At 27.7% G+C, this 26,056-nt stretch overlaps 1 protein-coding gene across 1 annotated transcript in view; it reads right to left on the bottom strand.

Moving 5' to 3' along the window:
• The window catches only part of LOC100207468 (pleckstrin homology domain-containing family A member 1), a 64,539-nt gene extending 42,513 nt beyond the window's left edge, over window positions 1-22,026 (bottom strand). The window contains exons 1-3 of the mRNA XM_065793130.1: window positions 21,646-22,026; window positions 7,141-7,185; window positions 6,584-6,623 (exon numbers count right to left, since the gene is read on the bottom strand). Coding sequence (XP_065649202.1) covers window positions 6,584-6,623; window positions 7,141-7,185; window positions 21,646-21,867 — 307 coding nt within the window. The 5' untranslated portion in view covers window positions 21,868-22,026. The remainder of the gene's footprint in view (window positions 1-6,583; window positions 6,624-7,140; window positions 7,186-21,645) is intronic.
• Between the last annotated feature and the right edge of the window lie 4,030 nt (window positions 22,027-26,056).

The raw sequence follows: 26,056 nt of genomic DNA, 5'->3' as shown, positions 1-26,056 counted from the left end.
CTGTTGGCCGCAATTTATGATGCGAAGGCCACCACAAACTGTTTCAGGACCAAGTATGAAGCATAGAACATTTACAACAGGTTATTAGAAAATAATAGCAATTTGGAAAAAAACTCCACAAAAGCACACTCTCAGTTATATACCTATTACTAAGTTATTGTTTCCAAGCCATGCTGCACATTTTATTTCTCTCTATCAGGAATATACCTAGTGTGTGGATGCAGAAGGAAATGAGCATAGGTTCAAGGGTTTTGTAGAGCACAGAATTTGAAGGTTTTCTGGCAAACAGATATGAGCTGTTAGCAGAAATTGGAACGTAACACATTTTTTTCTTATAGAATATCATATATCTTCAAATATCTACTTTGTTTTGAGGTTACTATGTAAAATACTAATATACTTACGCTTGAAGTTGAACACTTAAAATCAAGTAATTAATTAAAAATATAATTTGTGGAAACATAAAGAACATAGAAAAAAGTAAAAATTGGTAAAAGGCCCATATTTAGATAAAAAGTAAAAGACCTATGTGAGATACCACCCCCCTGAGTATTTTTTAAATATTTATTTAGTTTTTATAGCAAAATTTTATAAAAATGATATTCAGGGTTAACTATTAAAACTGAGGCTAAAAGTAAGGATTTTAAGGAGATTTAAGGAGATATTTACCTAATATTTAAGGAGATTTGGTCGCGAACAACATTTTTTTGAAAGAAAAAGTAAAGAGAATTAAGGAGAAAACAACTACATTAAAAACAGAATCTTATTTTTTACAATATATTTTAAATATAAACAGAGAAACTATCATAAATTAATATATATATATATATATATATATATATATATATATATATATATATATATATATATATATATATATATATATATATATATATATATATATATATGAAAATATATATATATATATATGAAAATATATATATAATGTAAATATATATATAATAAAAATATATATATAATAAAAATATAGGTTTGCAAACAATCAAATAACTGTATATTTTCTTCTTTATTAATAAGTATAATTCATTCACTTTAATAAAATTTCCTAACTATAATAAAAAAATAAAATAAAAAAAGAAGTGATATTAAGGAGAGCAGTCAAATTTTAACTTTTTAAAAGCTTATTTAAAGACTTTTAAGAAGGTTTTTATTTTTAAAGGATATTTAAGGTTTTTAAGAAGGAGTGGGAACCCTGTTATTGCTATTTTATTAAGTTGTAAAAAATATCCATTAGTAATGGATTCCTAACTCAAATTTGTTAGAAATTATATGAATTTAATTATATAGAATAAATTTTTCTATAATTTATATTATAGAAAAATTTATTAAAAAATATTATTAATTACAAAAACTTGGTTTATTAAAACAAAAAATCAACTCGGCTGTTTTTTTGTGTAAGCTTTTGCATCTACAAAACATTGGTGATTACTAAATAGTTACAAAAACAGTGATGAACACATGGTTTCTGTAACCTTAGTTCAGCTATGCAAGAGTTACAAAAAGTTTTGTGAACATACAGGCTTGGACAGGATGGCATGCAATCGCACTCTTTAACTGTACTAATAATTTTTTTCTTTACAATTTGACCACGGCTGTTTTATTGTTTTTACAATTTAAATGCAATAAAAAAATCATTACATTATGAATAACAATTAACTGTTGATCTTTTCTAACGTTTTTATTTTACACAAACGCTTTAAATAAAATAAAAAATTAACTATAATGATTGTTTAAAATAAACGCATTTTGTATAAATTAAATATAAAAAAATTTTTTTAGTACGCATGTATTTTTTATGATAAATTTAAACATTTGAAACTATTTTTCCATGTCTTTCTAAAAATCTTTCATAAGATTACTTTTTTTAAATACTTTAAATTATGAATAAGTTTAATTAAAATCTTCCGTTGCAATCAAATGATTTAATTGCTTTAATTTTTTTTGTTTCTATTTTTACAAAGAACTGTTACAAAGAATTGTCAAGTTTAAAAAAACAAGCTTTTAAGCTTGTTTTTTTAAACTTGAATTACTAATGAAGTGATTAAAAATTACTATTTAAAAAAGACTACGTTATTATTAAAAAAAAAAATTTTTTTTTGTGACTTTTTAAAACAAATGTTTATGTAATTTAAAAATATTATATTTTTTTCATTTCAATAATTTAGTTTCACTTTTTAAATAAACATCAATTTAAATAAAATTTGTTGATTTATTAAACAATCATTAGAAGTAGTTTGGAAAAAGGGTTTTACGTAACTTTAATAAAACGTTTTAAAAGATAATTTTTAAAGTAATTTATTTCAACCGCAACTAAAAACATAACAAAAAGTAAATTTCACCTCAAGTTTAAGTTTTTTGAGTTTTATTTTAAAGCATATATATTTTCTTTTTTTGGAGGAATTGTTTTCTATTTCAGTTTTTTTAATTTTTTTTTTTTTTCATTGTTTTCAGACTTTTCAGACAAAAAAAGACTTTAAAATGCTAAGCTAAACTGTTTAGTTTAGCATTTCTTTTTTCAGCGCATTTGTGAAATCATCAAAATATCTAAACAGTCGTCGTCAAGTTGTCAACAACAAAAAATCATTTACATGGTCAGCAATAGCGTTTGATCACATGCCATTTCTGTCCAAGCCTGAGCATACACCCAGTACTTTTTACTATGCAAATTATGATTAGTTATGGTATATAGTTCTCCTATACTTTATTATAAAATAAACCCCTCTTATATCTTAATATACAATCCTATCCCTCTTATATCTTAATATACTATCTTATTCCTCTTATAATATAATATACAATCTTATCCCTTATATATCTTAAAACACTGTGTAACAAATTTTCATTTTTGGTTCTGTTCCTGGGTTCAAAGTGTGTTTTCCTAACCCATTAGGTCTAGAACAGAAAAGAAATCGCTGTTATTCCAGAAAAACTTTGCTTCTGTGACCGGGACAATGAAACTTGGAAAAATTGAGTGTTTTCAAGAAAATTCTCGATTTGCTTTCAATGCCAAGCTTCCTTCTATAATATTCCTGAACTGCTAGAGCTGTCCAGATGTTTTTACAATTCTCCTAAACACTCTAGAATGTTCAAGAACTTTCAAGAAACTCTTAGAACTTTCTAGAATGTTCTCGAACGTTCCAAAAGTACAGGTGTCTCAAACCAAGATTTCAACTTGTGTTATTGCAGAATTTAAGGATAACAATTTGTAGTTGAAGAGAAGTTATTTATCTGATATGGCATCAAGAGGTTGTTTGCATCCAGTTGATTCATTCTGCTACATGTGCGAACAATTTATAAAGACAAGAGCAAAAAAGTATTGCGTGGAAGCAAGTTGTTCAATGTGCAAAGCCTACAAGGCATACTTTGGCATGCCGGTCAGGACCAAGAAAAATCTTGGGCACCACATTTCACGTGCAAATACTGCAAGAAAACACTTGAAGGTTAACTGAACAGATGTTTCTCACTTACAGATACTGGAGATATGGACTACAATTCCGCAGATGAAGTTGGGAATCAAGATCAAGAAAGCTATACTTCCCTTATCAGAAAGACATGAATGATTTAATTAGGGACCTTGGGCTTACAAAATCGAATGCTGAGCTTCTGATATCTCCAGTTTTTGTTGGGAAGAGTAATGTGAAGTGGGAGCCGCTGATAGAACCTCATAAAGTATTTTTGCCACTGCTGCACATCAAGTTAGGCCTTATTAAGCAATTTGTCATTGTTCTTGATAAGGAGTCAGTAGCATTTTAATACCTCCAAGATCTTTTTCCAAAGCTCTCAGAGGCTAAGGTCAGGGCTGGTATATTTGTTGGACCACAGATCAGGAAGCTCATAAAATGTAAGGATTTCGCAAAGCTGTTGAACAGGACAGAAAGAGCAACTTGGAGCAGTTTTATTGCAATTGTTCAGGACTTCCTAGGTAATCATAAAGCTGAAAACTATGTGGAGTTGGTGCAGACTCATAAAGAATTATGCCAAAATTATATGCAGAATGTCCCTGAAAGTCCATACCCTTGATTTGCATCTTGACAAATTCAAGGAGAACATGGGCATTTACTCTGAGGAGCACTTTCATCAAGATATATTGGACTTAAGACATCGTTAACAAGAACAGTATATCGAAAACATGATGGGAGGACTACATTTGGGGCTACCTCGAGAGAGTGATTCACAGTACTAGAAAATCTAAACATTTCTGAACCTTTTTGAGTGGTTTCCGACTGTATTTGTCTATTACTTGTGCAATTATTTTTTTTACCTGATCATAATGACAAAAATGCAAAAAAAATTATTCTATTTTCACACAAAAAAATGAGTTTTCTTTGTGCTGTTGTCGTGTAAGCAAAGTTTGTTCTTAATGAAGTCATTTTTTCACATACTTTAGACTTGAGCAAGTGAAATGTAACATTTAGAAGCCAGAAATAAAATTGTATTACATAGTGATATGCAATCTTATTCCTCTTATATCTTAAGGCAGGGGAAAAACACTTTCTTTTTTCAAAAAATTAAAATAATTAAAAATGTTTTATTTTAATGTTATGTACTATTAAAAGAAAAACAACACTAATTGTATAAAAATTTAATGATGACACTATTAATTGCACACATCATAAACAGATTTTTGACCTATTTTCAACAAGGATAACTTAGTGAAAAATGATCAGAATCTCTTAAAATTTTAAAATTGCAATCTTTATTAACAATACTATGTTCTGAGCAAGCCAGAAAAAAATTACTATTTTTCAAACACGCCAGGTTCACTGTCAAACTTTAAATTTCATAAAAAAAAAAAATATGTTTATGTAAAAGTCATATTGCTAGCCTTTTTTTTATAAAATTTTAAAAAGTGCTTTGCTAAGAACAATCTAAGAAGAACTAGGTAACACCATAAAAATTTTCAGCTCATTAGCTTTGTCCAATCAAAATTTATCCTTGATAAGAGACCGCAAACATCGTAAAAAATTAAAGTCAAGAAAAACCTAATCGAAAAATCAAATAAAAATAATAATAAAACATTAAAACTCAAAAAAACAAACTAAAATGCTCCACTAGCATGTCTCTCCTTCCTCAAGTTCATTTTTATCATTAAAACCTTTTCTGATTAAAGAAGTTTTTTTCTTCTTTGTTTCACTGAGCTGATTGACTTTTTCTTAGATTGCTTGACACGCTGAATATCAGATTTTCTTAAACCTTCTTTAGTAAAATAGCCATTTTCTAAGCCTAGTTTTTTAAAAACTGGGTGCAATCCTTGGGCACCATCATTGTATGCAATAACAGCAGATACAACTGCAGTTTTAAAAACATCATTTTCAATGTATATTCCTTTTGGGCACTGTGTTCATATCAAATTGTTCAAGGACTCATTGATATTCTGTGTCTCACCATGTAAACATTTTGTCAAAAGTTCATCACTACCAAGACCTCCGTGAGAAAATATTGGAGCAATAACATCTGAAACAGCTTTATGAATATTAATTTTTTCTTTATATATTTTGTTCCTGTAATTTTATCACTTTGGTATTTGCACCAAGAATCAGAGCTACGTGGACAGAATTGATGTTGAATTTCTAAATTTGGCTCATCTGTTGTATGGTGTAAAACTGCAGCAACAGCCTTTTTTATCCCATAAAGATTGCCACTATTTTTTGAATGACCATTCCAACATAGTTTTGAAAAGTGTTCATCACTTTATTAGTTAAACGACCTTTCCCTCCCCCAATGCTTTACCATCGGTCAACTTTTTATCCTTGTGATTGGCTTTAAGTTTACGAAGACGTGTTCCAACACGCTTTTGGACATGTCCTATACATTCTCCTGTGGTGATGGTATGACCTGATATGGATCTGATTTACAAATTTCATCAAAAGATTTTGTATCACCAATTCCAATAAAGAATGTGTATCTTAGGCAATGAAGACGTACAGATCGAGCAAACATTCTTTTCATTCTAACAACTTTCATATATCCAGCACTTCCAACATGATTTATTGAACATACATGAGTTTCTTTCCAGGTGTTAAATGCATCTAAATTATCTTTTTTCATTTCCCACATTTCACACTGTTTACATTTTTTAAATAAAACTTCATTTCCCTTCTGAAATTAGTGTAACAATTTCATTTAAGGAAGAGTATCCTCTTTTTTACCAAGCACCATCACCACTAACTTTAGCATCAATAACAACAGAGTCATCTACAGTTTTATTATAATGTATTTGCTTGGCAGCTTCTTTCATTGACTCTTGCGCTGTTTGCACATAAGCATTGTGCAACTCACTATTAATTTCATTGTATGTTGTTTTGGCCATTGGTGGTGGCATACTCATGCAAGAACAAAATGTTTCTATTGCACTAAAATCTTGACCAATTTCTCTAAATGCAGCAATTGTTTAAATATCTATTTGCCTTTTTTTCGCCCTGCTACCACCCTTAATATACAATCTTATCCCTCTTTTATCTTAATATACAATGTATACACAAAAATAAATATTATACATATTTATTTGAATATAAAAACAAATTTAACTAAAAATATTGAAAAAAAAGCAAAAATCTGATACCAAATTTAAACTTTTCTTCATTTTTTTGTATTCTGGAAACCTAAAAAAATACAAGTATTTGTTGGTGCAAACTTTTTTTACAACACACACTTATGATATTGTTAAGATTGTGGTAGAAGGTAAATAAAAAATTTGAAAAAAAAATAAACTGATGTAAAATTAAATTTTACATCTTTAAAAGTTTGTAAAGAAAACAATCTTGAAATTTTATTGATATTTTGATTTTTAAAAAAAAAGATTTGTGTTTATATAGTATCTTACAGGCATACCACCTGATGGATAAATAGTTTTTGTATTCTTTCAAGTCAAACACCTTTTTTGCAACATAACATTCAAAGGTTGAAGATTTATTTTTTTTAAATAAAGCTTTAAAACTTAACTAAAAAAATGAAATAATTCATTTTATTTAAATGTATTTAATTTATTTTCTTAAAAACTTATCTAAAAAATACCAAATTTAAAAACAAAATTAAAAATCTCTTTTTAAAAAAAGATTTTTATAACCATTTTAAGAATTTGAAAAAAAAATATGTTATTAAAATGTTACTAAATTATACCTTTGTAATATAGTTTATATCAATAGCATCAACAATCACTTCATTCTGCAAAAAAGATAGTCAAAACATTTAATTTGATAACTTGATAAGATAAAACTTATTAAAACAAGAATACATGTTCTAAATGACACACAGGCCCAAATAGTAGGACAATAAGTGTACCCCTAAATAAGTAATAAAACATACAACAAAGAAATACAGTTTAAAATTTAAACAGATTTTATCTGACTGTATTTTAGCAGTGTTTATTGAAAATGGAGGATTGGATTGAATTATTAAACATACAAATATTACCAGTGTTTACAGCTTCTGATGTCAGACTATCCCAGAGATTAACAACTCATTGAGAAAAGCGATATTTGCAAATATTGAATTTTTTCTTATCTTATAAGAACAACGACAAGTATAACTATTTTTTTTAATTTTAAAAAACAAACTTTTATTTATGCAAACAAAATTGTTCATAATTTTAAAGCATATAACTAAATCATGTTTTATACATCTCAACTCCAGAGAATCTAAATCAAGCATCTGTTAGAGGCTATGATAGTTTAAAGTACTAAGGATATCAACTTTCTTAGTAAATTTTTTTTGGACAACAGACTTTACTAATTTGATTTAGTGCAGTGACCAAATTGGAGAGTAATATTCTATAATTGATCTTCAAAAAGTAGAGAATGTACATACTAAGTTACAAGGATTACAAGTTTTTAAACATTTTAAGATTAAGAATGCTCTAGTGTTTGCTACATGGATAACTTTAGCATTGCATTTTTTGTAGTTTAGTTGGAAGTCCATAATTAACCCTAGATGCTTTGGGTTAGACAACCGATTTAAAATATCACTTAACTTGTGTATAAAATTAATAATTTGTTGCACTGAAGCACAAGTTTGTCTATGTGTAATGTTAATAATAATATGTGTATCATTAATAATCTATGTGCGTCATTAATAACAATAATATGAATTATTATTAATCTATGTTATCATTAATAATAATAGTTTGTATTATTATTAATCTATGTGTATCATTGATAATAATAGTGTGTATCATTATTTATCTACGTGTATCATTAATAATAGTAGTGTGTAATAATTATAATCTATGTGTATGACTAATAATAATATTGTGTATCATTAATAATAATAGCGTGTATCGTTCATAATCTATGTGTATCATTAATAATAATAATAATAATAATAATAATAATAATAATAATAATAATAATGGGTTTATAATGAATTAATAGTATCATTAGTAATCTATGTGTCTCATTAATAAATAATAAAAACAAAGTTGGTCACCATATAAATGTCAAAGTTTATATAAATATGTAAAGATATTGGTGGCCATTCAAATTTAAAAATGAAATTCCATGTCTTTTCTATGACTTTTCCATGAAATTTCCATGACTCTACATAAACTTCTATGATAAACCACTAGAGTAAAATATTCAGTACTTGCCATGCAATTTGCCGTTGCCACTTGGTCACTAAAAAACATGCAGACCAAAAACTAATTGCTAGAAAGTTCTGAAATCATGTCTGAAAAAAATAAGTTTGCATCATAACTGAAAAAAGTTTGACAATTGCAACAATTTTATAAATAAAGGCAAATAACATTTTTAGAGACGAAGTAGCATGGAGAGGTGAATTTTAGATACTAAGTAGCATAAGAGCACGTGGGGAGTACTAGGTACTAGGTGTTTAACCCTAACTAAAATTACAGTCAATTACTGTAATTAGAATTAACTCTAATAACTGGCACATTTGACAGCCGTTTTGTTTGATGTCATTTAAATTATAATCTGTACACTTGTTGAGTTTTACCAGACTTTTGAATTTGTTTATTAAGTTATCTCCAAAACATTTATTTAAATTAGTAAAAATTTCTTGAATATTTCTCTTTATTTTAAAGTAAAAAAAAAAACTGTATTTGATGTGATATTTTTAAAGTTATGAGTACCTAGCAAATTCTTAACTGTGGTACTGAAATGTGATATTTTATTACAGTTATGGGGAAAAAAAAGAATTTATTACCACAAAAAATTGCCGAATCAGGACACTTTTAATAAATACTTATCTTTCTCAACCAGAAATTGCCAGAAAATTTGGTAGTTTACGTGTTTCTGTACAGAATATACACAAAAAATGTTAATGTGGAGAACTTGATACTAAAGATAATGACGAGAACCCTAACACCGCACGGGGAAAGAATACAAAGATTTTTCTAGAATATAGGCCAAGATTGTTCTAGAAAATAGGCAAATAATGTTCTAGAAAATAAGCAGGCCACCAACAATGTAATAACTGAAAAGCTCTACCAATTTGGAGTCAAAATGTCAAAGAGAACGATTCAACATTGCCTACACAATCTTGATTATATTTCACAATGTCCAGCAAAGAAGCTTAAACTGACATCAAAAGCTGGAGTGGGCAAAAAAGTATAGGAATTCAACGGAAGATAGTTGAAAATCAATAAAATTAATTCAAATGATTTTAAAATATTCACGCTCTCACATCAAACTTTAAAGATTTACTTAACAATCCTTATATAATATTTTAAAGTATGCTTTAGGAATGAGAGTACTTTTTAATGTTAACAAAGAAGGCTCAATACGTAATAGAAAAAAAAAAGGAAAAATACTTATCGAACTGCATCATTCAAATTGTTAAACATGCTACCTCTGTTATGATCTGGTCAGCAATATGTGAAAGGGGATTGGGGATGCTCTATAATGTTGAGGAAATAAGGAATCAGTTGCAATATAAAAAAAGTCCTGGAACAAAGATTGTTGCCATAATTGGCAGAATGGTTTGGTCCAAGTGATAAAAATTTTTTATGTAGAACGGGGCACCATATCATACGGCTTAATCAATTAAAAAATATCTATCAGAGCAGGATATTCCATTACTTGATTGGCCAGAAAACTCTCCTGAACTAAGTCCTATAGAAAACATATGGGTGCTCCAATTAAATTACTTTGGTTAATTAAAATAAATATACAAGTATTTAATTAACATATTCCTCCTGCCATTCCAAATAAACAGAATAACCCATTGTTATATATTTAAATCGCTTCGGTTTCCGAAGTCAACTCTCAATTAAACTCTTCTACGGCTTGTGGTTCACATATCATTTTCATTGTAGATTTAAAAAAGTGTTTGCAAAACTCTCTTCAATTTTTGTTAAACTATTAAAAAGTACTAAATAAGTGTTTCTAATTTTTTTAAACTATAGAAAGCACACTGAAATCTTCAACTATCCTACAATTAGTCTTCTCTCTATTATTAGTTTTTTTATATGAAGGATTATCAAATCATTTCATCTAGCCATAGTAATTAGGTCATTCTCAAAGTCCTCCGCTTGTGTTCATTTCCATTAACTTTAAGGGTTACTGGAAATGAAGAAGAGTAACTTTAAGGGTTACTGGAAATGATATTGGTTTCAATCCTAATGTTCTATCTTTGCTCCTGCATTGTTTATTATTATATTGTATATATTGTCCTTATATGAATACATCTATGTAATGCATGCATATACTTTTATGTATAACTTTTTTATTGTACAATTACATTTATTTGTTAATAAGCATGCATACATTTAACTAACTTGACTAGGGTGTTTACTTATAACACAGAATGTCCATGGATCAAATCCTGCCTCAATCTATTTTTAAATTGTTTTTCTTTTAAATACTGCTGGTCATATATTTGCCATGTAACCATTTATCTTTTCATATTTTTATATAAAAAATCTTTTTGTTATACGTTTTTGAATGATACATATTTCTTCATATTCAGATTTGTTATACCATTTAAGCTGTTCAGTGTATTTTCTAAGCAAGGCGCACACACATATATACATAGTTTTTAAGCTTCAATTAGGCCATGCCATCTACATATTTTTCACATACCCTTAATTATTTCCTATTACCATTTTGTTCATATATCCTTTTTATCCGCAATCTTTTAGCACTTAGTAATTTTGGATACCTGTTCCTTTATAGCATTTGGCTCTGTGCACTTAGTTCTACCAAAGTGGTTAAGGGTACCAAAATTTTTTATCTTTGCTCTTGTATTGTTACTTATCTTCAATATCGATCTTCATGAAAATTTTACTAACCTATCTAAAGTAACTATCTATATATTTATCTAAAGTGGCCCTATTTGCTGATAACACAATTTTATACTTTTGTCTTGACAAAAAATCTAAGCTTTTTGATTGCTTAGAACAAGCAGCCGATTTTTATTCTGATCTCTCTTTTGTAACAGCCTAAGGCTTGCAGGGGCTTATGGATTTATATTCTGGACTTAAAATCCACAATTTTTTTTAGATAACAAAACTCATTTATTTACTGCAAAAAAAATATTGCAATAATGTTGGCATTCCTATATTGGTGAACAACACCCCTCTTACTCTGAGACAAAGTCTAAAACCACATTGCCAAGCTTGAGCCAATCTCCCATTGTTGCAAGATTCCATTTCTTTCTTTTTTCTACAAATACTATCATGGTCAATGCTCAAACGAGCTATCATCTCTATTATGATAAACCAAAACTCATTCTTGCTTGGCTTCTAATTCAACAAGTTGCATCCTTTTGCTGTATCTGTCCCATCATGCTATAAAAACTTTTATTAATCCAATTTTTTTCTTGCACATCAAAAAAATGTTATAACAACCTGCATCTTTTAAAGTCTTCAGTTAACTGTTTCCTTGTATTTTAACTTATTCTCTATTTAAAAGTAACTCAGAACTTGATAGTGGTTACTTGCAATCTTGTTGGAAGTAAATTAGAGTTTAAAAATATATAAATATTGCCAGTTTTTAATAAATAGTAAATATAAGCATAAAATTATAATATATAAAGTGTTATAAATTTTTTTATAATACCTTATATATTATATATAACCCTGGCTGTCAACTCCTGCTAAATCTTATAATTTTGCCAGGGCTGGGGCCTGGTTTGCAAAAGGTATTATTTTTAGCAAGGGACGGGGCCCCAGTCACTTACTAACCCGCCTCCTGCTTTTTCGTCAAATATGCTATTGGTAAACAATTGCCAATAATAACTAATAATAATTGTTTAGCAATTATTAATAATTATTAATAACTGTTTACGTATATTTCCCTAATAACATAGTAGACTAAAGGGGAGGGGTGGGTAAAAAAACAAAAAAAATTTGGGAAACAGTGGGATTCAAACCAATTTGTACACATTCCATGAACAAAGTAAACACCTTATCTAAATAAGCTAAACGGTCGCATACTTATGAAAAATAAATGTAATTATATAATTAAAAAAGTTATACATTAAAGTATATGTATGCATTACATAGACTTATTCATTTAGGGGCAAATATACTTGTTACATTAAAATTATACAAATATATTTTCCTAACAGATAGCAATTTATATTTTCACTTTCCTCTTTAAAAAAAAAAAAAGTAAATAAAATATTGGAAAATTATTCTTTTTAATATCAGTATTTAGTTAACAGTAAATGTATGCATAAATTTATAATATATAAAGTTCATTATGTATATATATATATATATATATATATATATATATATATATATATATATATATATATATATATATATATATATATATATATATATATATATATATATATATATATATATATATATATATATATATATATATATATATATATATATATATATATATATATATATATATATATATATATATATATATATATATATATATATATATATACAACCCGTAGATGTTGTCCGAAAATTTTTTCCATATTTTGTTGACAAAAAGTAAAAATTAAAATGCAAGACCGGAATTTTTTTTTTTTATTAATTGATAGACTGCCTGCCCCAACCAAATCCTCAGTCGATGTAGCAACACTCCCTTGTGGGTCAGGCTAAAAGATAGTAGATGTAGCAGCACTCCCTTGCGGGTCAGGCTATTTGTCAGTCGATGTAGCAGCACTCCCTTGCGAGTCAGGCTATTTGTCAGTCGATGTAGCAGCACTCCCTTGCGAGTCAGGCTATAAGATAGTCGATGTAGCAACACTCCGCGCATGATTTACAGTAAAAAAAAAAAAATAAAAACATTTTATTAAAAAAATTAAAAATAAAAACATTTTATTAAAAAAAATAAAAATAAAAACATTGTTTATATTGTTAAAAACATTCAGAATGTTTTTAAAACATTCTGGTCAATTAAATTTGCGTTTTTGTGGTTTTTTAAAAAAACGGTTTATTTGTAATTAAATTAATGGTTTTTACTTTCGTCCAACACGCAAATGTTGGATGAAAGTCAAAAGTAATTAAAAGTGACGTATGTGTTGGCGTAAGAATCACTTTTTTTCTTCCGCTCTTCCCAAAGACAACAAACTATAGATCTATATATATATATATATATATATATATATATATATATATATATATATATATATATATATATATATATATATATATATATATATATATATATATATATATATATATATATATATATATATATATATATATATATATATATATATATATATATTATATATATATATATATATGTATGTATGTATGTATGTATGTATTTATGTATGTATGTATGTATGTATGTATCTATATATGTATGTATGTATATGTATATATGCCAGTATTTATTTAACAGTATCAACCCCTGTTAAATCTTGTAACTTTGCTGGGGTCAGGTTTGTAAATAATCTGATTTTAAGCAGGGGTTGGGAATCCAGTCACTTACTATTGGATTGTTTGAAATACAAGATCAAATCACTGACAACTCAGCACTTGAGTACTACTTCAGTACAAAATAATGTTAGTCAATAACAGACGTTCCTTAGGATTAGTCTTTATGACTACTTGTGGCTGTTCCTATGCTAAGCCAAAAATATCTTCGGATATAAGAGCATTGCATAGCGAAATATAGCATGACATTCAAATAAATAAAGAAAAAAGAAAAAATAAAGAAAAAATATAAAAAAGCATAAGTGAAAATATATATATATATCAGTCATGTGACTTAGGATTATTTTTTTTAAATTCTGTAATTTTAGTGAGATTCAAAAAATATTGTCTATCCATTTTACTTCACAATCATTTAACATATATATCTATTTTACCCCATTTTAGATTTTTCTTTTTTCTCGATATGTGTAAGAGTTGATTACATCTTGGTTACATCATAGTCTAACTATTAAACTTACATCACAATACTTACTCAAGTAATATTGCAGAGCATTTCCAAGAAATCATGCATGGAAACTCATATATGTTTTTACTATTATTTTCATAAAAATAAATCTGGTGATCTCCAATTTACTCTCATTTTATTCTAATCAATAAAAATATTTTGTAAATGCAAAATGGTATACATTAGTAATGTTAACAAAGAATAAATTAGGTTTGAAGTAGAATCACGCACAGAACAGAAAAACTTCAATTTTAGTCACTAGATAAATAAAATTTAATTCCTCGGAAAATATAAGTTTCAGCAATATACTTTTTTTTTTAATACTATTTTAAACATTAGTAAAGATTTCCAGAAAGTTACAGGATTGCACTATGAATCATAGGGTTACAGCAATCGTTTAAATACAGTTCATGAATGATCACGCGCGAAAGTTACATACAGTTATTACAAACTTATCAATTTTATGAAGTTATTTTTATGACAATAAATTGCTTGTGAGTATTTCAAGTGAAATATTATACTTCTAAGACTCATATTTAATATATTTTTGATGAGAAATGGTAGTCATCAATTATTTCTAGCTAGAATATGGCATTTTGAAAATTATTGTATATTTTTCAAAATGCAGCTATATTATTATGCAAAAAAATAAAATTATAAAAATATGAATATTAAATTTATTCAGGTAGCCTAAAGTATGATAAAAATATTTTTGTTATAATTGTTCTTTAAGAAAATCAAAATAGTATGCATATTGCATAAAGTCCCAACTTTTAATTGCAAAAACAAAGAAAAATAAAAAATCACGCACAGAAATGGAAATGCCCTGCAGACAAAAGTTTTAAGCATAAAAAAATTTGAGTTTTATTTTTAATTACTTATTTTATTCAGAGAAACCTTGTTAGTATTAGAAACCTTGTTAGTATTAGAAACCTTGTTAGTATAAAAAAAATCAGCTATTTGTATCTGTAAACTGTTGGTATGTTCCGAGTTTTAGCATTATGTATAGGTAACTTATTCCATGAATACTAAAACAATATATCCATATAACCTCACCTATCCATATTAACCCACCTACTATAAAAAGCGCCTACTAGAGTAGATAAACAGAGAAGGAATAGTGAGAGTTTTTTTTTTTTTTTTTAGATTATTCACCTCCCCAAGGCCCGAGGGGGGCCACTACAGTCGAGGAGGCTACTCATTTTTTTGTGTTTTTTTTATTTATTTTTTTTTAGTTGTTATTAGTGGTGCAACCCTCTCTCAACTCTTTAACTCTGAAACACAAACCTTGCCGAGCAAGGCCGCTGCGCAGAGAAACTAAGTTGAGTGCGGTACTTCCAGGGACGTGGTGGGAGTCGAACTCCGAACCTCTCGCTTACAAAGCGAGCGCTCTTACCACTACACCACTACCGCATTAATTGAGAGTTAACCACCTCGCATGGTTAACCACTCAAATTTTACAAGCAGCTCATTTATAAGGAACTTTGTTGAAGTCAATATCTTTGCATGTTTAAATATAAATATAAAATATAACTATAATTGGATTTTCAACATGCTCAAACAAAAAGTTCATTTAATATAGTGCGCATTTAATTATGTTCATTTTAAAAACTCTTTAAAATAAACTTTAGTTTTGCCACTAAGTTATTTTTTATCCAGTTTTAGTAACAGTATTATCAACAAGAATATCCTGTAAACTTTCCACACTGTTATGCTCTTGTAAAAGACAAAATGTTCAAGTAGCAAAACAGATTACTGTAACACGTTACACTTTTTTAAATATAACAAATCAACCTAGAATGGTTATGACTTAAAAATCAACTGATGTTTAAAACTCTCTAAAATTGCATGCAAAAAACTAAAGCACTAAAACTTTTTATTTGTCATTTATTGTTTTAAACTTCTGAATTAAGCAACCTTAGTCAGACTTTGTTGATCTTACTATATGCTAAGTGCCATAAATCTTTTTGAAGTTTTACAGTAACTACAGTGCTGGCAAAAAGTATTGCAACAAGGCACAATTTTACACAAATCAATGTTTGCAATCTGTACACAAATGCAAAAAGTCTTGCAACATCATAATTACTTTTCATAATTACTTCCAAAAACAATAATACTTCCAAAAATATTATATTTTCACCAAAAACAAGTTCAATTATTTTTATTTACATTGTATAATCATTTTAAACAGATGTACTATTAATATTTGGTAGGATATCCTTTGTTTATTAACACAGCGCTAATTCGTTTGGGCATGGATTTGGCAAGATTTTCACATAGTCCTGATTTAATTTCTGTACACCATACATGACGAATAGCATTTTTTAAACCATCTAATGAACTGCAGTTCTTAGCAGATACACGCTTCTTGATTAACATCCAAAGATTTTCAATTGGGTTGAGATCTGGAGAATTTCCAGGCCAATCAAGCAACTGTATGTTTTTTGATCCAAGCCACTGCTTCACAGACTTCGCAGTGTGGCATGGTGCTGAATCATGTTGAAAAATTGTGCACTGATGAATAATCATGATTAGAGATTCATCCAAAACGTTGAGGTACTTTTTTGCATTCATAGTTTCTCCTTTGTGCAAAAAGTATAAATCTCCGAGGCCATGAGCAGAAAAACAACCTCACACCATTACAAAAGGTGAATACTTCACAGTTTTGCATGTGTATTTAGGATTGGTAGGATTAGAACTAGTAGGTTGACGAACAAAAAGCTTAACATCAGAGAACTGACGAAACATGGACTCATCACTGAACATTACCTGTGTCCACTGCTCTTCTGTCCAATCTTGATGCTTCTTGCAGAACTCAATGCGCTTTTTTCTCATCTTTTCAGTTACTAATGGCTTCTTAAATGGCCTTTGTGCAGGTAAGTTTAATTCCGCAGTAAGTCTGTGACGATTGTGCGCTTTGAGACATTAGAAAGTGTTGGTATGCTGTTCTGTAGGCCACCAGAGGTTATTGAAGGATTCATCTTAACCATTGTTACCATCCTGAGGTCAGTACGCTGTGAAGTGACTCTAGGACGTCCAGACCTCTTTTTAGGAGACAGGGGGATAACCTGCTTTACAACATGCTAAATTGTAGTGCGTTCAACAATTTAAATTGTTGCAATGTCTGCATCAGACATACCACTTTTAGCAAGACGTTGAATGAATGCTTTTTCTTTTTTACTAAGCTGACGAATCTTAGCCATGATTTTCACTGAATTAACTGTTTAAGCTACAAAATTGTCTTTATAAATATATTTATACTTAAAGATAAAAATATAAGATAATAACACTGAGCCTACTGGCGTGGAAACATTGATTTGTGTAAAATTGTGCCTTGTTGCAAGACTTTTTGCCAGCACTGTATTAGATTTTTTTTTATAGTTGTAACCTTGACAGGCTTTATGAAAAATAAAATTATGAAAACTAACATATAATCAATGAATGATGTAACAAAAATAATTATTGATTAAAATAACTAACTCAAGTTTAAATTATGCTCTTAATAACATTATCAAGGTGTCTGTCTTTTATTAATGTGTTTTATTTGACTTAGACAAGAACACTATATAAATATAGATTACCATTACCGCCAAAATCTAAAATTTTTTTAAAAATTTTTTAAACTCCATTATCTATTATTTTGTTATTTAATATAATTTGACTGTAGTTTTTAATTTCTAAAAAATAATTGTAATTTTTAATTTCTGTTACTTTATCTATGTCTTATTTTACAAACTATTAAAACTTAACATTTACAAAATATTGTTGTTACAATATTTGGTTAAGTTTTTGTTACAAACACCTCCTTTTTCTTCTCTCACCTCCTTTTAATTACATATACTTAATATATACATAGATACTAACAGGTACTTAATAACAATTTTTTATACTTCTGATCATTTCATTGGACTTGTCACCCTTGTAAATAGCCAGGTACAAATTTTTAAGTAAAAAGATCAAATGTTTTTAAAGTTATGTAACTTGAAACCTATAAACAAACATAGCAATTCTGAGGGGACAATAGGAACCTGGCTAACATCTGTTAAAAGTAAAATAGCCATATTTCAGGATCTTCTTGGAGAGAGATGCTAAAAGGAATTCTTATTTTACTAAGTACTCTCGACTGTACAAAAACCAGCAAAATCTGAGATATAGGGTGATATTTTTAAGAATTTCTGGGTCATTTGACATGAAATTACCTATTGGGATTTCTAGCTTTTAGAAAATGTAATTACTATTTGAATAACCTCAACAAGGAAACTAGAGAAACAAGCTTACATCATTCGATAAAGATTTAGGTGTAATATTATCTGATCTTAGATTCCATGATCAAGTCAAGTTTTTAAAAAAATTTTATCAAGAAGAGTTACTTTATGTAAAATGTGTCAAAATGGTCACCTTATTTAAAAAAAGATATTAAAATGTTAAAAAAAATCATAAATGTGCTTCAAAAACATCATATAAACTTCGTAACCTAAGTTTCTCTAATTGCTAATCTGCCATTAAAAATATATCACTAAAAAATAAACACAAACAGAAAAACCTAATTAAAAAATAAACTTAAGAATTTTCTATTTTACATTTTTAAAATAAGAAAATAGTTTGACACAAAAACCCTATAAAGATTTTTTTTTAAATATATAATGAACTACAGTGGGATTTAAACACTCTATATGCATAGACACAAGATTGGTCGTTTAGTTTTAATATTGACAAATGTTTAATTATGCACTATTGCTATAAACATAAGATATATCCAATTTTGACTCATGGTCATAGCTTAAAGAATTCTAATCAATGTTGTTACTTAATTATAAAGAAAATATTTGACTATATATAGCACTACTAGTCCACAGTGGGTTGGTTACATACAAAAGGGTGGCCAAAACTATTTTTTAATGCCTGCACAAAGCTATTTTCAAAAAAAAGTTCAGTAAAGTATGCATGTTCACATAATTTTAATCTGAAGTTTCAGAAAAACTAAACTTTGTAGAATAGACATTCATGAAATTTTTTCCACATGGGAAGGGGTTTCGGTTCAAACTCTAAAATATTGGTTAAAATTAGGGATGCTCTATCAAAACAAAAATCTAAAATAATCTAAAATTAAATTATTATGGGCCTGGCCTCTCTCCACCCAACTCTAACTCTAAGTTTAAAAGGTCATATAAGTTATTTTTACAAAAAAAAAATCACAATAAATATTTTGTTTGTGTGTATGAGAGAGTGTGAATATTTTTGAAGTTATTTGTACATTTTGAACAAAAAGCTGTATTTTTATTTCTTATTCTAATTACCATCTCCTTTCTATTAATATTAAAATTAATTAATATCTATATTAAAGCTTTTATTAAATTAATCAATATTTATAATATCCTAAAAGATTCACCCCTAGTCCAAAACTAGAGGTGAGATGAGTTCATATAATCTTTTAAATACTGAATTTTTAAAATATATCAGCAACTTCTAGTACCTCTGCTACAAAGTGTTTCACACCGTGTTAGCCTTGAATTTGTACCAATATTACAAACTTCAAGTTGAAATTTTTCAAAATCTGTATCAAAACTTCAAAGTTGACTTCTAACTGAGTAGATTCTTCATAAAAAAATACATCTACATTTTCTTCAAATTCCAAATCTAGCTCCAAGTCAAAGCTAAATCAAAGCTAAACAGATATTACAGATATTACAAAGCTAAATCAAAGGTAAATAAATATTACATACTAATATTTTCCTTAACTTTTCAAAAGTTTTGCCTTTCTTTTTCATGTCAGGTTTTTTTTTTTTCTTAGCTTTATCTTTTTCAATTTGAAGTTTTATGGGACTGGAAGTTAGAATTCATGATACTTTTTTAGGGCGACCTTCTCTAGTTTGCTTCTGTGGTTAAGCTTTTGGGTAGGAAAACATGTTATTGCTTATCTGATTTGCAAAAGAATTTTATAATTCAATATTTATACTTGATTTTCAGGATGGTGTTTAGACACGGACAACAGCCGATCTGTTACAGTGAATAGCAGGAACTCATAATCTTTGTCTTTATTAAGTGGATAAAAGCCACTCCTTTGAAAACTGTGTGTAATGTTACTTGGTGTAAATGCTAAGGGAAAAGCTTGTCTAACAATTTACATATTGTAGATTGTTGCTGGTTTCCCACCATTGCCTGTTTTCAACATCAAATCCTTTATTTTATTGTTGTAATAAGTGCTAAATGGACCAAATACATTTTTGTCCAAAGGCTGCATTGTGTGACTCTTGTGCAGATAAAATTTTATAATTGTAATCCCTTTATAATTTGTCAGCTGGATTGTTGGTATTGATGTCTCTTATGCTCTTATGTTTGTCATGACAATAAATGGATGTATTTTTTTACTTTAATAAATATGCTTTACAAAATATTTCATAAATTCTGCTTATTAACTTTTTTAAAGAATTATTTTTAAACAAATTTTACTACTAATATTCACAAAATTAGGCAAGTGTGTGCCTTGGTGGTACCACAATGGCACACAACATTTGCTACTTCATTAGAAAGGCACACCACTAGAAAATGTTTTAAAATATATTACCACATAATCTTAAATAAAGAGTTAACCAGTTTTAAGCATGTGTAAATGTAGATGAACATATACTTTAAAAACTATGATTATCAGTTCAAAATTAAAGTTGGTACCTATTTTTATGGAAAAATGTCCTAAATAAATTACTTTTAGATATAGTAAACAAAATTTTTAGTGCAACAACACACGTGTTAAGAAGTGGTGTAACAACTTCTTATGAGCCTCTAGTGGCCAATACATGCAACTAGTGTTTTAACTTCAGTTCAGTGTGTGTGTGTGTGTGTGTGTGTGTGTGTGTGTGTGTGTGTGTGTGTGTGTGTGTGTGTGTGTGTGCGTGTGTGTGTGTGTGTGTGTGTGCATGTGTGTGTGTACGTATATGATTTGTATACTTGTATACTGGAGTCTTGCTGCAGATTTATATGATTTTTTAAAGTTTAGCATCAAATTAGAGTAGTTTTCTCAAGACCTATGTTTTTATATGATTCTGAATTAGTATAATAAATCATTTTTAATAAAATTTGCCTGATAAAAAATTTTAATTTTTTTTTTTAATTTATTAAAAATTATTGTTTTTATTTAAAACATTAATGAATATAAATGTTTATTTTTTTATTCTTAATTGTGGAAACATTTTAACATAAAAATATATTAGAAAAAAGTTATATATTTATTTAGCATTAGTATTTTAAGCACAATGGAAAATTAAAAAAGTTAAAAAAACATTTTAAATAAGTTAAAAAAAAAACTTACTTTATATGCGTCTTTATCGTAATATTCAAACTTCCTTTTACGTGCATCCAATTTAAAATAATATTTTTTTTCATTTTTTTTCCCTTTTTCAATTAGTACCAAGTAACCTTCGTTAATAGTATCTACCTGATTGCTCATGACATGTGAAGCTCTAACTGATGGCCGTTTCTTAAAATTCACCAGTGTTACAGTATTTGAACTGTTTTTGCAAGCCGATAACATAATAAGTTAACATTACCAAGCGGTATTACGAGATTTACAATTAGATTACAAATTCATTACGAATCTAAATTTAAAACTTTTTATTGAGATTACACTTTAATACCTAACAGTAAATGTATTTAACAGCATAGTTGATTTAACCAAGTAATGTTTAGAGTCAGCGGTTAAGCGTTACAAATGTATACATTTCCAATTAAGTTTTTTTCCGCCGTTGTGATTTGTTTGAACTTATTCAAAATCTATTTTGGTAATAGTAAAATTCTGTTTGCAAGAATTACGAAGGTAAAACTTATCGGTTAATTTAAAAGTCAATTTTAAAACTTCATTTTATGGTTGAATAAAGAACTTTACTATTGTTTTTTTAAAATGTATATTAATATTTACAAACCCTTTTAAATGGAGGTGCAGGTGCTGCTCGTCTTAAAAGGAAAACCTCTTCATATCGTCTCTCAGGTCATACCTCCTCGCCGCATAAATGTTATTTTTCTTATTTTTATTTTATTATTATTATTATTGGTTCAGAAAGGAACGGTAGCCAATGTTTATATTTCACAAATAATAAAAATTCTATATGTTTTTATTCATTAAAATGTTTTACGAGTTTTCATTTAGCCCTAGATCAAGAACTGCAAGCAATTTAGTGAGGCAAAAGGTTGGATTTTTTATTAAAAACTCTTCAATAATAAGTAGTCAGTTGTTGCGCTCATTTTGAAATACAAGAATAAGATTTATTTAAAGTTAAAACAGGGAGATTAATTAGATTGATGTTATTAGTAATAGCATATTTAGGTGATTTTCAGTCAATCAATCAATTATTAGTCAGTCATCTAAAAGCAGTCATCAACGGGCAGGATCTTTTGATTTATTTGGATGGTAATTTATTTCTTTATATTGATATATATTGTTAACGATGAATTTTGGAAGAACTGTCAATATTTAAAAATGTGGTTGTCCTCTTCAACTTGTAATCGATGAAGTGTTTAGAAGACCAGTTTAGAACCAACTCTGAAAGCTTTGTTTATAAATAAAGTTATGTTTTACTTTATAATATATTTTTCTATAGTAAGTAAAACGGCAAATTAGAAAAGGTTTTTTTTATATAACAACTCAAAAACAAATTAAAAATGGGCGGAAGCAAGGTTGTATATATAAGTTGTATTTAAAAATACTAACAAAATTTTTTAAATATTTTTAATGTGATTTCATACTCATAACTTTTTTTACCCTTAAAATAAATATAACGGTTAAGGTTATTGCAAATGGTAGGTGTTCTACGGGTGTAACATTGTTAGGGATATTTTATTGCAACGCGTGACGTTATTACTTATGATTTACATATATATATATATATATATATATATATATATATATATATATATATATATATATATATATATATATATATATATATATATATATATATATATATATATATATATATATATATATATATTATATATATATATATATATTAATAATAATATATATATAATAATAATAATAATAATAATAATAATAATATATTAATAGACAAAATGAAACCAGACTGTATTATATAATCTATTTACTTAATAATAAACGCTTTTTTCTAAAAGAGCTTAGTAATTGTTTAAATCTGTATGGGTATACTACCGAGCAAACATTGTTTTAGTGGGTTTGCAGTGAACCTTTAAAGGCATTTTTAGTAGTTCATTGGAGTTTTGCTCATTGGTTACTTAATGGACTATTAGTGACAGCCGCAATAAATGGCGAGCCGATAGCTTTCCGATATTTTAATAGTGGCTAGTCATCGGCTAGCCACTTTTGGCGGCTTCCACTAATTGTCTACTAGTTTACCGACGAGTAAAATTACAGTGGTCCGCTCTAAATGTCTATATAGATCCACTGAAATTCTGCAATTTTTGCTGGGTAGTGTAGTGGCTAAATCTTATTTATATATAAAACTGTTAAAGTAGTAATTAACATAATAATGTTATGTTTCTCTTGCGATTCAACTCTTTTTAAATTTTTTAAGCAGCTGCACAGTGAGTCAAAAACGTGAAAAAACGACAAAAATTATACAACCATTAAATATAAACATATGATATATCAATTGCAGCGTTTTTGGGATCAAAAAATTTAAATTTGTTGTTTGTTACCTAAGACACGGACAATGCGCGCTTAATCGTGTTAGTGCTGTCTACGCAAGAACATAATGATTTAAAGAACAAATTTGAATATCCTAATCCAAAATACAATATATAAAAACTCCATGTATTTTAGAAAAATTATTTTTACCTGTACCGAAGACACGTAATACCCACCCGTATTTGTGTTGAAGTTGTTTACGCGTTCAAGGACTAACTTAAATAAAAAAATGCGTTTTCTTCCAACTAAAACGTGCACTATAGCTGTTTGAAAAAGACTTTGCTCATTAACTTGGACCTCGCCAATATTTGTATTACTATATTTTTATTTATACACACTTTGACTGGAGGCACCATCAAAACCACCTTTAAAGTAAAGTGCACCTTAAACTTTCCCCCACTTTCAGCGAGTATGCTTATAGAGTCTTGACATTCAGTTAAAATTATTATCTTTGTCAAAGTATGATTAAACATACTCTGCAGAGGCGTTGAAGCAGATGTTTCTGTTACAACTACACTTTCAGAATAACATTTCTGTTTTTCATTCTTAATTTCATGAAGTGAAGCATAAATATCTAAATTCTGTACTATGGATGAATTTCTAAAAATTCGATACTGTTCATCAGAAAGATTACATAAAATGACACAAAACATCTTCAGTGTTCATTTTTATCTGAAAACTTACCTCCTTTACTTAAGCATTTTAACAACAAAATTCTTTTTGGTAGGATTTCCAGAGGTTTTTTTTAAAAAACTTAAAAAGTTGTTGAACCATTTTAACTTCTACCATTGGGATTAATCTTCTCTGATCATAACTTTTTAATTGTCGGCTTGCATTCATATTATTATATTAGCCTTGAATTACAGGACATTTCAGGTTCACAGGGATTTCTCATATCAAGATTTTACAGATTACTTTTGTTTAGCTTTTTCTTAGTTGAATTTCTTATGAAGTATATTTGATGAAATCTCAGCTTCTCTTTTGGTAGTGTAAGTAATTTTTGGGGTACTTTGGGAATCGCGAAGTTGTATTTGACTATGAAAACACTTTCCAGGAAATTTCAAGAAATAGCTATAACATATCAAATAAGCTCGAGTGTTTTTGAAATATTACAAATATTTTTAAACTCTAATAAATGCGTTTTTAGGTGAACCACTAATAATGGACAGTGCAAAAATCAAATTATACTATTTTAATTTAAACAACTTTGAATTTTGCGGCTAATGTATGGACTTATGTCATTATGTTGAATAAATCCGTTATTGAGAAAATGGTGAAGAACTAACAAAAATATGAATACAGGTCACGTTTTTTTATTTTTTAAAAAAATTATTATAAAAATCCTCTTTTTTTTAAATTTTTATTGTACCCAAGCTTCAACAACTGCAATTTTGGTATTTTTTAGGCTGGGCGTCTAAGAGTTACTACTAAAAAAAGAGATTTCTCTTGACACTAACTCAAAAATGGAAGTTCTAATTATATATAAAGAAAAACAAAACTTTTTATAATAAAAACATTTTTTAAATATCTTACTCAAATATCACGGCGACATTTATTTTGGGATGACTAAAAAACTGGATTAATTGGAAAAGCGCTTTTCTTGTCTGAAGTTAACCAAAAAAAAAAGAAGAGGTTTGTTAAAGATTATTGCACAACTTATTTTTATAAAGAAGGTAGTCTCATAAATTATAATAAGAAGTGTTGATTTTTTCAAATATAATTGAATATGACAATATTTTCAAAAATATTAACTAACACCTTAAGTAACTTGCAGCGCTTATTATATACTAAATGGTTTAACGGTTCATTGGTTATAGTTACTATAGCTACTATACATTTACTAACGCTCATTAGCTTGGGAAAGCATAGTTTCAGTTATTAAAAATAGTTACAGTATTTATAAATAGTATATATATATATATATATATATATATATATATAATATATATATATATATATATATATATATATATATATATATATATATATATATATATATATATATGAAACTTTACTATAGTACTTTCTGAAACCTTACTATAGTACTTTCTGCTCGTTAATA

This window comes from Hydra vulgaris, chromosome 03 (genome assembly GCF_038396675.1).
Source record: "Hydra vulgaris chromosome 03, alternate assembly HydraT2T_AEP".
Taxonomy (NCBI): Eukaryota; Metazoa; Cnidaria; class Hydrozoa; order Anthoathecata; family Hydridae; genus Hydra; species Hydra vulgaris.
Note: the sequence above shows the minus strand (reverse complement) of the source record. Positions and strands in the feature narration are given on the sequence as shown.